This window comes from Sebastes umbrosus, chromosome 13 (assembly GCF_015220745.1).
Source record: "Sebastes umbrosus isolate fSebUmb1 chromosome 13, fSebUmb1.pri, whole genome shotgun sequence".
NCBI lineage: Eukaryota > Metazoa > Chordata > Actinopteri > Perciformes > Sebastidae > Sebastes > Sebastes umbrosus.
The window spans coordinates 10,410,356-10,425,804 of NC_051281.1; the positions used below are offsets into that span (position 1 = coordinate 10,410,356).

Here is a 15,449-nt window from a genome sequence, read left to right on the forward strand (position 1 = left end):
CAAAAAGACGCCAATAAACCACAACAATTCTGAGAGGAATAAACACAGAGAGTCAACTGGACAATGGTAACACGTAATGCCAAAAATCACTGTATGAAGTGACTTTACTTGATTGTGGTCATACAGTACAGAGCAGCAGTGTGACGGGTATTTTGAAACAACCAAACCTGGGAGAATGTGAGAACTGACATTGGGGGATTTATGTATGAGGGTGCTAAATCAGTAACAACATTTCAACTTTCATCGCTGTATATGACGCACTGTCAAACAAACCCCTATAAACCACAATTTCAAACCTCTTTGCAGCATTAATCAAATGTCCTGAGGGCTAATCGACTGGGGATTGGATCGATAAAGACCGGTGCTACTGACACCATCCCAGGAGGAACAATCATTTCCTGTCTCCGCTAACCTGCTGTGGCTGGCCAGTCAATACAGGTTAAGGATGAGCAAAACAAACCATCATAGACAAACACACTCACACATATTTCGGAATAGCTTCTGTGTGATAATTTCATATATTGATGAAGTATACTGTTTGTTAAAGGGTAACCGGTATTTTTCAACCTGGACCCTATTTTCCCATGTTTTTGTGACTAAAAAGGGACAACAATTTCTGAAATTGGTTCAGTATTGAAGGAGAGCGCTGTAGACAGCAGCTGCTCAAAGGCTGCAATATGGTGCTATTGGGGGAAGCTGGCAAAGTCCTTGTTTTTGCCATGACAGGCTCTGATTGTTATTATAAATGTCTGACATTATGAAAGAGTTTCATTCTGAAATCTGGCGAGGTGACGTGAAGACAACAGTGGAAATGTGGAGTGTGCCAGCTGGCAAGAGTTTGTTGTGTTGGAGTACAGAAAGCGTAGCTTAGTGTTATTGAAAAAAAAAGATTTGTAATGTCATGGCTGAATATATAGATGATTTCGACAGTGTGGATGAGGTCTTTGAATTTGATGTCCGCCCAGATTTATTTGAGCCAAAGTATACAGATATTTAGATTTGACATAGAGACCTCTCCTTGAGCGGGACTTAGACACAATAACAAATAGACCGGATCAAAGATCAAACAAAAGGTAAGAAAAGTGTTTCAATTCTCTGTAGGGTCCTTTCCATAATGTTGTCAGAAACGTATAATAACTATCTGAGCCTGTCAGTGGCGTAACATTACATTGACGCTGCTCGCTTGCCCTCACAACATGTTTTGTGGCTGCTGGTTACAGCGTTATCCCTCAATACTGGATCATTTTAAAAAAATGGTTGTCCCCATTAGTCAGTTAGACACAAAAGCATGGGAAAAAAGGATCCAGGTTGATAAATATTGAGGTTACCATTTAATGCCAATCATTTTCAAAGATTAGTGTTTTAGATTTCTGAATCGTCATACTTCACAGGCTGCCATTGTCTTTCATTCATTTATATATGAAAATTAACTTGCAAAATTAACATCTTGTGTGCTTTAATTGTTGTCACTGTTATCATTATGTGGTAATGTAGTTGTAAATGCACATAAATTCAAAGATGTACGACACAATCGTAAGTTTGACAAAGAGAAAGATTGCAAATTGATTTTCACAACGTATGGGAATGAATGGAAGCCAATGGCTGCTTGGTTTATATTGGATATTTGAATCTGTGTAGACATCAGGGTGGTGTGTTACGAACGCTGAGCTTATGGAATTACATTCATACATGATGATTCTGCAGTACATGTTTTATGTCCATGTTCAGAGCCAAAAGTGTTGAGTTCAAGGTGTTCAAGCTGTTTACAGCAAAACTCTCTGATAAACCCACTGTCCACTACCTGCCATAGATGGCGACTAGCTGGTGAACATAGTGGAGTATTTAGCAGCCAAAAAGACAGATCTTTACCTCAGGAGTTGGTGGAGACCAAAACAGATATAAAAGGAGAGTGAATATTAGACTTACATTCATCAGGTGGATCTCGATTATAGTTGCAACATGAGGATATTGTATTGACCTATTAATTTCACATAAGTTGCCAGTGAATGTTAAAAATCGTTATGACTGAAGGTAATCTGCAGAATCATCCAATATCAACCTTCTGTTTGGCGAGTCAAGGGTTTGGTAATATCATGGCGGCATGTGGTTCTTAACTCAACACTTACTGTGTCTGGAATTAACAAGTATGACAGGAGGATTAAGAGCAAGGTGAACATGAAACATGAAAAATGAGAAATATCTTTTGATCTTCAAGTTAAAAAAATAATGATGGTAACTTGCAAACTCAGTACAATGCATCTATCTATACAACTACAAATATTATTGCTCTATTAATAAAGATACTCTACGCAAACTTAAAACTCAAGGTCTGAAATGTTTCCGGAGCATTCACTGCTTTGTTGTCAGGTATACTCATGTGCATGTACATCAACAAACACACACGCACGCACACACACACTGCTATGTAGACGTGGACACAGTTAGATATTGCACTATTCTCATTACCCACAGCAAACCCTTGTAGACAGTGACGTCCACTGAAGTCACTTTTTGTTTTCCCCAGAAAGTCCCTCCAATCACTGTTGCAGCACTTAAATTAAAATGGTTGTAGATTCACAGTCATGATTAAAAAAAAAGAATGACTATTGTATGCTTGACACAGCTGATTGAGAGTCAACTTCCTGGTTCTAGGCAAGGGATCTTAACAAAGAAGGAGGCACCATGTAATCAGCATAAAACAAACTTGTGGAGTCACTCGGAAGCCACAGCAGATTTCTGTTGGTTTGGCTTCGAGTGCGGCAGTTGCAAGTTTCCTGAAGAATGTCGATGCCTCTTAGATTACTCCTTCTTCTTCAAATTCCTTTGTGCCTTTGTTGCCTAGTTGTCATTGTGAAAAGCCTCTGGACTGGACGCCTCATCGTCACTGAGGACCTCAGTGTTGATGAATGTCCCAGCGAGTGACCCGCCCAGGGCCTGCTTGACGGGCGCCATCTCTGACAGAATGATGTTATCTTGATTGCTCACCAGCGTGGCCTTGTCCATGATCTCCTTGCTATGCTTGGACACCACGGCGTCCAGGAAGTCGTACTTGTGTGACCACGTACCGCTTTCAAATAGGTACTTTGTCAGGTAAGAAAAGCCCACGTTTGCCAAGAAGGACGCCAGCATGGACACAGTCTTGAATGGGAACCTCTGCTGGATAAAGTGCTCTACATCCCCAGTGACGTGGTGGATCCTCTCCTGGTGCACCCAGCCGGGGTAGTAGATGAAGGGAGGGAGTTTGAGGTAGGGCTCCCCTCCACCAATGCGCAGCAAAAGCCCAAAGATATAGGCAGCCACAGAGCCATAGGTGTTGGTGCCCTTGACGAATAACACACTGAGAAGTTGGGGAAAGATGATGACGTAGACCAAGTCGGAGCTCAGGTACCACAGGCCATACACGGATCCTGTTAACAACGCCATAGCAGTGGCGAGAGCCCCGAATACAAAGATAGTGCAGCGCATCACCCAAACAATCTCATTATCAGAGGCCTAGAGGAGGAGAGAGGAAAGAGGAAAGAGATAACGTGGGAAATGTGGATAAGACAAAGTTGAGAAGGTAAGGTAAAGGTATGAAAAGAGAGGTGAAAGTAAAACAAGCCTACAGATAAGCTAGAGGCTCTATGAAGCTGTACTTACAGTAAGCACAGCGGTGAACTAAATGTGAATGTCAGCTAACATGCTCACAATGAAAATGTCAACCTGCCGATGTTTAGCAGGTGTAATGTTCACCATCTTCGTTTAGTGTTAGCATGCTAACATTTGCTAATTAGCATTACTAGATGAAAAGTCATAGGATCACTGCTTTATGATCTATTTGACACTAAATGGGACCATAATTTACTAAATGAACATCATGTTGTATTGAAGACGACTTGAAACTAGTGATTGAGACCATAAACTCATGTTTATAATGTTTACTGAGGTAATAAATCAAGTGAGAAGTAGGGTCATTTTCTCATCAGCAGGGGATTAATATACAATTTTGAAAGAATTTGAATTTTTCAGCTTTTTGAGTCTGAGCTTGTCTGCTTGAATGTTGTCTGAAGGTTTGGAGTCAAGTACAATCATCTGTCACATTTGTAAACCACTGGGATGAAACTAGAATTGATTTATCGATGATTTGACTGATGCTTGCAACCACTGGCTTAAACGGTGCAGATGTGTGTTATTAATGTTGGCACTCTTACCGACTGCCGAAAGGCGAGCTGATAGATGTTCCTGGCAAACATGGAGCTGGCCGAGAGAATGGATGAGTCTGCTGATGACATGACGGCAGCCGACACCGCCCCCAGACCAAAGAAGGAGACGTAGGACGGGCAGAGGTGCTGAAGCACTATGGGAAGGATCATGTCTGATTGATCCCTGTCCTTCGGAGGAAGCGACCCATAAGTAGTCTGATTCCAGTCTGGAAGAAGAAAATGGTAAAAGATGCAAATGTCAATAGAAATATCAAGGCAAACCAAAATTACAAAAAAATATTTGCCTGAATTATTCAGATAAACAACGAAAAACAATGCAGCAACTTGTGAGAGGCAATAACACAACATAACTCAAGTTGAGCAGGCTGTACTTGGCGCACATTCCTATGTTGGGATTAGTAAAAATTATGTTCTTGGCCAACTTGTGAAATTTTAAGTGGATTGATTACTACATTGTAATTTTTGTACTGATCCCTTAGCGTTTCAAACAAAAGGCTCGACTTTGAGACCTTATTATGATGCTCCCTGTGGATACACCTGTTTTAGTTGCTGAGAAACAAACATGCTGAAATACAGCAAGGATTATCAATGTAATGCTGTGCTGTTACTCAAAATACAGGGAAAAAAACCACAGTAATAAGAGGAATGCCAGAAATAATGGATACTTATTGAAAATATGACATCCATGCAGTATTAACTATGGTTAATACACTGGTTTGTGCCTATTGGATCATTGATCCTAATATGAAATATGAGCCAGCATTGTGGAATTCATTATGTAGTTTAATTGCATTTTAATTGTACATGTTATTGATAATCATTTCATTAATAATGATCCACGTCTGCGAAAGCCATTGATTCTAACGAGACATTTTGAGCTGATGAACTACAGAAGTTTGCATAGATATACTATGTAGAGTTTTCAGTGACACACAGAGGGAGAGTGACTTCATTCTCTACTCAAGTAGACATTATTCCTCTCTCTCTTTATATAGCAAATAGCTGTTTGATGCTATGTTAATGCTCTGGATATCGTAGTTTAAATATTGATTGATGATGGCCCTAGATAACAAGTCAAGGGAACACATATCACCCTGATAGGAACATGAATGTGTGTACCAAATTTAATGGAAATTCATCCAATAGTTGCTGAGATATGTCAGTCAAAACTACAAATGTGCTCATGGTGGCGCTAGAGGAAAAGTGAGGGGATCATCAAAGTCCTTGTATCCTTCTATCTTTCTGCCAATTTTTTCATCCTCCTGTTCATCCTCCAGAGGTATACAATCTGTGTCTTTCTTTCCTTCCCCTGGATATTCACAAGGCTGATTAGCACTGGTTACACATGAAACTGCTTCAGACGGACCAGATTAATTAGCTCCTCTTCAGATGTAATATTCACTAAATCGGCATGCACTGATGACTCTCTCCTCTGCCCGTCGTGACAGGATCCATCTGATGTTGTTCACCCTCCAGATACTGTATGCATCTGCATTTTATACACATCTGAAAATATAGCTGTTGGGGTGCAAACAACCCAGGAAGGCACCGTGTTTCCTTTGATCACAGTTTCCTGTTTGAATAAAGGATCGGCTTCCTGGATGTTTCGATTGTCTTGTGATCTTTCATTAACTGCTTAATCAATGTGTGTGTCTGTGTGAGAATGCACATCATTCATGGATCAGTGATATTTTTTTGTTCAACAGCTGCAATCCAGACGTAACTGTGTGTGTGAGTGCAGAATAGAAATATTGGGTGACATTGCAGTTTGGTCATTTTTGTGCCATTTGTAGGCAGCTAATCCAGATGTAAATAACATGCAATCGTAGCTATTTGATCAATACTGAATCAATACATGGCTTACTTCCATTTACAACCTGAGGACAATAATCTTAATTTTTTTTAATAGTATTTTACACAAATCTGTAACATACAATGTGACGAAACAAAGCAAATCAATCAATATTAGTATTAAAAAATCAAATAAATACAATTAAATCTAATGCTAGTATTAGCACTTTTTAAGACGAATAGAAATACTGTAAGTGGCCTGTTTTAAGTCATTTCTATTCACAGCCAAACAGCTTCTATTTATTGCTGTTTAAGGTGGGTGATATCTGCTAGGTATTAGAATAAATACATACAGCAAGAGCTCTACTTTCTCACATTGTATAAACCAACTTCCACATGCACTGACAGCATGTGACAGGCTTAAAATATGGTCCATTCTAAAGCATCCACAAAATTGACTAACAGGACTTGAGTGTTGGCATCCCCATAATAGGTTGAAGTCTAGCAGAGCCCCAGTGTGTGTGTGTGTGTGTATATATTTACCAGTGGAGGCCCCTATAGCTCCTATGAGGACAGAAGGGATGGCCATGACCAAACAGCCGAAGGCGGCGAGGAAGGAGAGGACCTGGGCGTAGGTAGCTGAAGAGGCAGAAAGAACCCGTTGAAAATAGACCTGCCAGGGAATTCCACCCAAGATCTAGAAACAGAAACACCATAGTAAATACAGACACCAAACCAATGCATATAACAGTCTGCTAGACCACCACTGGCACAGTTCTGAAACTCACTCTTGGTACAACAAAATGAGACAAATCTGTTCTGCACCACTTCCCTTAACCCACCCTGCCTGCAACCCTTGACAATCACAATGCTATTTACTTAACAGTAATATACGTTTTTTTGATGAATCTTCTGATAAAAAATAAAGTTTTACCAACAAACAGAAGTTGTCCGCCCAGAGCCATTTGTCTTCAGGCTCAATCCTCCCCAGCCAGGGTGATTGGTAGATTTCTTCCTTGGCTGTAATACTGATGTCCGCCACGGCAGGATTGGACAGGGCAAAAGGTACGCTGATCCACTGATGGAGGGGAAGGTATCACAATGCAAATATTATTATTGTTATAAAGATATTCTGTGATTTTAATATGTTTCTACCGTAGAAGTTGTTGAACTCTGACATTGGATCCAAGTACTACTTATTGTTCCACAAAGTTTTATATAATTTTAATGAGGAACACTGCAGACTAATGTCTTTAGATGTAAATCAGTATATTCCTGCCAATGTGAAACATTTATGATATGAAGAATATGATGCTTTTTTGCATGGTTAATGCATTTAAATCAGCATTTGATCAGAGTCAAAGTGTATATATAGATGCTTGATATAGTTTAGAAATTTTGGGCAAGAAAAAATGATCACAAACACTTCAAAGATGATAAACATTGGCTAATGACAGCTTCAGAGGAAAAATAGTTTGGGCTTTCAGTTTATACTGATAAAATCCCCATTTAATCATACTGAAGTCTATCTAATGCTGGAATTTCCCTGGCTGGGAAGATGTTGACAGTGAAACTCACCAAGCCCAAAAAGATGCAGAAGAGCTGGACCACATCTGTGTATGCAACAGAGTAGAGTCCTCCAACGAGTGTGTAGAAGATAGCTATGAGGGCGGAGATCACCACCGACATGTTGATGTTTATGTCCACGATCACACTCAGAGTGGCACCTGCAGCACAACGCGTTCAGTTCATGAGTTTAGACATATAAGCATATTTCTAACATGGAGGTGTTCCTGTCCAATAATCCCTTACCCAGGGCAGATAAAATGGCTGCAGACCAGAAGATTTCCCCCATGAGTGCGGGGATGAAGAGCAGGCCGCCCATCCTTTTTCCATACAGCTGCTGGAAGGGATCCAGCATGGTGACGTATCCACGGGAACGCATGGGCTTGGCAAAGAAAAGGCCACCTGAATGATGTCAGACATTAAGGTAAGGCAGACAAAAAAGTGTATTTTACAATCCCTGAATCAATTAAATTGTATAATATTGTTAACTGGAAGCACCAAAACCGCAAAGTTCTATCTAGTGAAACCCGTCTTGCAAAACAGTGTTGGTCGCGGTTGGAGGACGCGGGGGAGACCGTAGCTTTGGTCTCCAGGGCCGGAGTCTCTGCTGTACTCCGCTCCACTGCCTGCCTGCTTGCCTTCACTCACACACCGCGCTCGTTCTCGCTCTCTTGCTCCACCTCACGTGCATGCGCGCACACTACATACTGCAGAAGAGTTAGTTTAGCTCTGAGAATACCTATAAATGTACAGTGGACGTTTGTGCAGAAATAACTGCTGCAGCTCATCCAGACCAACAGAGGTTTTCCGTGTCTTGTGAAGTGACGGGGCTCCGCAGCGAGAAACATTATCGTCTCCGACCGGGTGCCGGTGTCTCCCGTTTCCTCCGACCGCGTTCGGGAGGCTGAAGCAGGAAAAGCCAACACTAGGATCAGCACTGATTCATGGAGAGACCTTCGTCTGGTCAGCTAACATTACTGCCAAGCTGGTGAAATATAGAGTGATATTGTGGTTTTAGCTGATGTGTGTCGCCTCATGGTACGTGTCCACAGGGGCGTTTTTTATCGCGAGGGGACGCGACGCTTCCCAACATTGGACGCTTGGTGGGCTGTCCCTAGAAATAAGGCACTCGGCTCCTGATTGGACGAACGTTTTCCCTCCGTTGGCTGCTGCTCAAACCGGAACCAGTATGGAGGCTCGTTTGGAAACTATCTTCTCTTATTTCACGTAAATAGTTCACTGAAATGTGTTTCTGAAAACATTTGAGGCGAGAAATAATCCATGCAGTTGATGAATCTGTCTTTATTTTGGCTCAACAACGTTTAGTTTAAAAGATTATCGGGAGTTTCGAGAGGCGGCGCGTCGCGTCGGACGCCCGTGATTTGCATAAAGTAGCCAGGACTTCAACTTTATGCAAATGAGGAGCGGGCTTCCTGCACGCCTAGTCTCTCGAATCGCGACGCCACGCTACCAGAATGCATTGCGCGGCTGCTTGCATAGACAATGAATGGGGAGCGTGGAAAGCACGGAACCTGTGGACACGTACCATCACTGTTTTGACGATGCTCGCTCACATTCGCACACGAGCGAGCGCGAGCAACAGGACGCCGACTTTCGTTGACTTAACGGCCACAGGTGTCGCTGTTAACAAGCAATTTCTGATTCTTACAAACAGTCCCTTTAATCCAATGCAATAGAGCTCAACAGTGACCGCACACTTTGTGAACGGTAAAGGAAGTGAATTTCCCAATTCAGTTACTCCATTTCCATTTCAGAAAATCCATATATAAAGTGTTTTTTTAAGCATGAAACCAAGCCAAACAGCTACGAGAAGAACAGTGACCATAGAAAAACTGCTTCAGAGCAACAAAACATTGGAAAACGTAAAAAAAAAGTGAAAAAAGAACAAGACTGTGTACATAATTAAAACCATGGCAACAAAAACCGTTTAAACCAACCGTTGTCTACATATAATGAAGACAGATTCAGCAAATACATGCCTTATTTCTCGTCTCAAATGTTTTCAGAAACACATTTATGTGAACTATTTTCGTAATATATACGAATCATATCGTAATATATACGAATTATATACGAATTGTATCGTAATAAAAGATATAGTTACCAAACGAGCCGTTAGTTATCAGAACCGGTTGGTCCAGTTTCGCGGGTGACAGCGAGCTCCGCCAACCAGAGACGTCGCTGTTGCACTGTTGCATTCTGGGTAATGTAGTACTTCTCCATGACATCGCGAATGAAACATGTTTTTTCTTTAAATAAGGTTGATGTCATACATACTTGTGGCTTCTACGGGAGCATATACCATCGTTTCACAATCTCACAACTCGTGGTGAGTTTACCTTGGATGGTTACGACGTTATGGATGATAATCTAATGCGCAATGCAGAATATGAATGGGATTTTCCACTTCTGGAAACTCACTGTTGAGCTCTATAAATATCAACATGTGTTGTTATTATCATGTGATATTATGACAGTTTTATTTACAGCATATTGATTTGAAAAGTCTGAATCACCACACAGCAATGATGCAAAGTGACAAAAATAAAAGCTGATATGATGATCACTGTAATAGATTCCTACTGTAACTAACAATACTATAAAATGAATGTCTGGAGTCAAAAAGCACATTCAATTAACCTATTAAATGGCCTAAAAGATGCAAAACTACTGGTATGGTTCTTTGAAAAAAGCACCTCAATGCTGTTAATTTGCAGCAACTCCTGCCTTCTTACTAGACATGGTTCTTTACACTTTATATACACTTGCTTTTTACAGTAAAATTAAAGACAGTGGTTCTTACCTACTACCAGGCTGAGAGCGTAACCAAAGGGTGCCTGTGCCCAGGCCAGGCCGAAGTCTGGCAGGTAGACATACTCTGCTGTCCCATTGATGTATCCCCCACCCACCCAAGTGGCTGAAACCAAGAAAGAAAAGCTTGTAAAAAATTATAAATATTGCATAAGTTAATTCTAGTAAAAAAGAACCCTACAAGCCGTGGTTGTTTATAGTGTGGATGGAAGGGATTCACTAAACCAGCTTGTAGTTGATTATCATTTAATAACACTTTAAAAGTCAACAGTTGTTATATCTTTAAGTGTTCAGAAATCTAATGAATGTAATGCTGGATGTTGTGGTAATAAATTATATCTGTGGCTGTAGTGGTGCCTGTGCGTAAAAGACTGAGTTGGTGGAATTTATTGTCTTTTTCTGGAAAGAAATGTGTGCATATATTGCATAACTTAACACCCAAGTGACTGAAACCAAGAAAGAAAAATTTGTAAAGATTATTTTAGTGCATGTCATGTTGCATAAATTGATTGTAATAACAAAACTACAAGTCATGGTTGTCTATTGTGGATGGAAAGGGATTCACTAGACCTTAGATTGCAGTTGTGATTATAATTTAATAATTTAAAACTATTCAGTCATCAGTTGTTGCTTCTTTGGTGCTCAGAAATCTACTGAATGTAATGCTGGACGTTGTGGTAATACATTATATCTGTGGCTGCAGTGGTGCCCGTGCGTAAAAGACTGAGTTGGTGGAATTTATTATCTTTTTCTGATCTCATATGACACCAATGTGTGAACACCCAATGTTGAACACCTATACCAACAAACAAACATTCAAAGACCCCCCCTAGTTAACCCTAAATCACCGGTCATTGTGAATCCACCAACGAACAGTCCGATGTCTCTTCCACCGACCATGATGCTCTCACTCCGGTCTCCTCCCTCTGTCACCCCGGAGTTCTTGTTCTTCCAGGCGGCCCAGATCCCCACAGTCAGGATCAGGAGGTAGAAGATCACGATGGCCACCAGACCTTCAGCGTGGATGGCCATCTTCTTCCTTTAGTCCTGCTTCCTCCTGCAGAGATCAGGTGCTACTGCGAGCAGAGGACTGGAAGCTCATGAAGAAAACTTTGAAGGAAAAAAAAAAAAAAATCATTTCTATAGTGAAATTTTTTAGGCATTTTATTTTTTACTTTTTTTTTAAACTTTTTTTTTTTTTTTTTTTAATTTTTTCCGACATTTTTTTAGGCATTTTATTTTTTTACTTTTTTTGGGAATTTTTTTTTTTTTTACTTTTTTCAGACATTCTTTTTTTTGTAATTTTTCAGACATTTTTCAGGCTTTTATTTTATTTATTTTCCAGACATTTTTTTTTTTTTTTTTTACTTTTTTCAGGCATTTTTCAGGCATTTTTTTTTTTTTTTTTACCTTTCTTTGGAATTTTTTTTTTTTTTTTTTTTACTTTTTCCGACATTTTTCCTTTTTACTTTTTCCAACTTTTTTTAGGCATTTTTTTTTTTAACTTTTTTGGGTACGTTTTCCGGACTTTTTTTTTTTACAAATTCTTATAAGCTATAATTTTTTTTATTTTTTTAACTTTTTCCCGACATTTTTTAGGCATTTTATTTTTTACCTTTCTTTGGAATTTTTTTTTTTTTTACTTTTTCCCGACATTTTTTTTTTTTTTTTAACTTTTTCTGACATTTTTTAGGCATTTTATTTTTTACCTTTTTTTTTTACTTTTTCCGACATTTTTTCTTTTTACTTTTTCCAACTTTTTTTTTTTTTTTACTTTTTCCTACATGTTTTTTTTCTTTTACTTTTTCCAACCTTTTTTAGGCATTTTATTTTTAACTTTTTTTGGGAATTTTTTTTTTTTTTACTTTTTTCAGACATTTTTTTTTTTGTACTTTTTCAGACATTTTTCAGGCTTTTATTTTATTTATTTTCCAGACATTTTTTTTTTTTTTTTTTTTTAACTTTTTCTGACATTTTTTAGGCATTTTATTTTTTACCTTTTTTTGAAACTTTTTTTTTTTTTTTACTTTTTCCAGACATTTTTTAGGCATTTTATTCTTTACTTTTTGGGAAAAAAATGTTCTTACTTTTTCAGATTTTTTTTTTTTTTTTACTTTTTTGAGAAATTTTTCAGGCTTTACCAAAGTAGTATAAACGCACATAAATTGAAATCTTTCGAACTCTGTTCCAATTTTCCTACAAATTACAATGAAAGAAAACAACATTAGGATAATTAAATGAATGAATGAAAGTAACCCACGTTTCAGGCTGACAAAAACTGTATTTTTCCTGTATAACTTTTGTTAGTAAGCTCCACTCAGGGATGTCAAATTCCTTCAGTCCCTGCATCCAATACATGCAACCACAAATACGCAAAACTGCTTACATTCCTGTTCGCTGGCCATATATTTTACCCAACACAATAAATTATTTGACAAACGAGCAGCTGGTGCTGAAACCTCTTTGATTAAAAAAAAAAAAAAAAAAAATCTGAAATACTTTGGTGCCTTTTCCACTTTGATCTTCGTTTAATATTGTGACCATAAAATATATTTGAAGCTACGAAGAGTGGATACCTTACCGTGTCACACACAGAGCAAAGGAAGAGGAACAAAAGGCTCTCCATCATGTGTCATCAAATCAAAAGATAGGAATCAGAGAAAAATCCCAAATGGTATATTATTAGTTTTTCCAAGATGTTTTACGCACGCCTTGCTGCTCACTTTACAGACATGACTTACTCCAATTATTGTGCTAGTTTACTCACACAGTGTCTGTTACATTTCAATGTATTCTTAACAAAGTGTTCAGGGTGCTCTGTATAGCACAATATGGTCTAAAAGATGTGGACCTACATGGTTGTTTCGTGCGTAAAAGTCAATTTGTCGCACCGTCAAAAAACTGCCAGAGGAAGAGACCTAAACAGATGCATAGGGGGTTTTGTGTCCGATGTGCTGCATCACTAGAGTCAAACCTGTGGGTTTTTTCAGCTCCCCATTGAGCTGACACCATGGTTCCAGGAGGTCAGTATTGCATTATTGATCTCTCTTTAAATCAACATCTGTCACTTTGGTCAAATACAGTTTCCAGTCAGCCAACACATACATACACTGTAAACAGTTGCTGTTAATTTACAGCAGGATTTCAACAGTATTAACCTGTTATTAGTAAAAAACAGTGCTTTACTGTTAATACAAAAGAAAACCTGTTAAATTACGCTCATAGGCCGTTTTTTAACTGAACTATAATGCATTCTTAAAAAACATCACTTTACTGCTGATCAACTGTCTAAAGTATCATCAGTAACAGTTTCATGCAGTATTTGTTTAATTCTGGGACCTGATCTGCACATGTGAGGCTTGTACATTGTACATGATTGTAAAATCAGTGAATTAGCTTCATTGTTCTTCACTCACATGTTGTTATGGTTTGCATTCTGTGCTTGTAGCCAGCTATAGACATACATTTTGGAAAAAGTGTCAACAAGTCTATTATAGACTTTTTCCTAACAAGTGCCTTTAATTGTATTTAGTGTGACTATTCCTATGTCTGTAACCTGCTAAGTCTATTCATCTAGGCAAAAAAATAATGTTTATTAAAATGTATGTAAAAAATACAACCTAAATAGTGCATTAAAACAAATTAGTAAGATAATGTAAAAGAAAGGTGAAAAACAGCTATATAATGTATCTTTAAACAGTAAATAAATTAACTGTAAAATACTGTGAAATTAATAAAAATATATATTTTTCATTAACAGTACAAAGCTGTACATTTCAGCGACAGTATAATATTACTTTTACAGTAACATAAAGGCAACCCTGCTGCCAGTTCTTTACTGTTATTTTACTAGGAAATTCTTAACAGTGTGAGTAAAAGAAGAAAAAATTGACATTATCTTACCTTTCCTTTGGAGAAAACAGTTCTAAACAGGAGCAGGGCCTCCAAAAGAAGATGTACAACGACAATTTTGTTGGAAAACTGTTAAGGTACAGCAAAGTAATCCTCTTGGACGATTCTCTTATGTTGTATTTTAAGTCACCAGTGCTCCAGCTGGAACTGGAGAGAGAGGGAGATGGAGAGGGAGGAGAGGGAGAGGGAGTGGATCTGGTAGAGAGAGAGAGAGAGGGTGGAGGTGGGTGGAGATGAATGGGAGAGAGAGAGAGGGTGGAGGTGGGTGGAGATGAATGGGAGTGGTGGGTTTATTGGGTGCTGTCAGGGTGAGTAGATGGTGGATGAATGTCTTCCAGGGCAGGACGAAAATAGCACCTAATAGAGAGTGACGTGACGCACAACCTGTTCAGGAAAAGCTTTCCAATATCATAATGTCATATTGGCAACGGATGAAACCTTTAGGTTACATCTGCAGACCTGATTTATGAGCTTGCTCCACAATTAAAGCATTATTCTGCAAATGCTGGCTGGATGGATGGATGGTGGGATATGGTGAGGATGGAAACCCACTTTACGCATGCATGCATTTTTTTTTTTTTACGTCTAAGAACATTACTCCAGTCACAAGATTTTGCATTTTTACATCAAAACGTTCAAATCAACTTTGTATAAATAGACATGAGTCACAATGATGGAACAATGGCGACTCACAGAACATTGTTTTGGTCACTTTTAGTACACTTGAAGTCATATGTCACCAAATCCTGCCTTGGATGCATCAATATTTATTCTGTTTTAAGAGACTGCAACTATTTTATTATATAAAGATGATTAAAATAATAGAATAAGTAACTTGTATTGCATATGTATTGCAAGTATCATTTGAGTGATCAAATTCTCTTTAGATGCTACATATACCTATGTATATAGCCTGCCTTCAAACCACAACTGGAAACAGTAATAAAGGATCTACAATCCCTACTACAACATCTATTGAGGTTTCCTTGGAGCTGTCCATGGTGCTGAAAACGTCCCTTCAACTCTGTGGTGATATTTCTGCAGCTTTTTTCGAAAATATATTCACATTTTTTAGAACAGTTTCATATGGCAAATTTTCATAAGCAATCACCACAACAGGTATTTTCCTTTACTGAACTCCGAGCT

General features: G+C 38.7%; 1 protein-coding gene across 2 annotated transcripts; it reads right to left on the reverse strand.

Annotated features, from left to right (window-relative positions):
* Positions 1 to 1,455: 1,455 nt before the first annotated feature.
* LOC119500476 (high-affinity choline transporter 1-like) lies at positions 1,456 to 14,422 on the reverse strand. Of its 2 annotated transcripts, XM_037790200.1 has the most exons (9): positions 14,295 to 14,422; positions 11,240 to 11,467; positions 10,384 to 10,497; positions 7,806 to 7,961; positions 7,572 to 7,720; positions 6,928 to 7,071; positions 6,537 to 6,690; positions 4,191 to 4,408; positions 1,456 to 3,492 (listed from the first exon to the last, which is right to left on the reverse strand). In XM_037790200.1, the coding sequence occupies exons 2-9, from the start codon at positions 11,421 to 11,423 to the stop codon at positions 2,839 to 2,841; spliced, it is 1,773 nt and encodes a 590-aa protein (XP_037646128.1). In that variant the 5' UTR covers positions 11,424 to 11,467; positions 14,295 to 14,422; the 3' UTR covers positions 1,456 to 2,838. The 2 variants fall into 2 exon arrangements, with proteins under 2 accessions (XP_037646128.1, XP_037646129.1); XM_037790201.1 differs by lacking the exons at positions 10,384 to 10,497; positions 11,240 to 11,467; positions 14,295 to 14,422 and adding an exon at positions 9,685 to 9,790.
* Between the last annotated feature and the right edge of the window lie 1,027 nt (positions 14,423 to 15,449).

Excerpts from the sequence above, each read along its gene's own strand:
- LOC119500476 (XM_037790200.1), bottom strand. The coding sequence starts at position 11,423 with ATGGCCATCCACGCTGAAGGTCTGGTGGCCATCGTGATCTTCTACCTC. Across the intron at positions 10,498-11,239 it reads TGGTGGATTCACAATGACCG|CCACTTGGGTGGGTGGGGGA; the intron begins GTGATTTAGGGT and ends TCTTGGTTTCAG. Across the intron at positions 7,072-7,571 it reads TCTGCATCTTTTTGGGCTTG|TGGATCAGCGTACCTTTTGC; the intron begins GTGAGTTTCACT and ends CCCCTCCATCAG.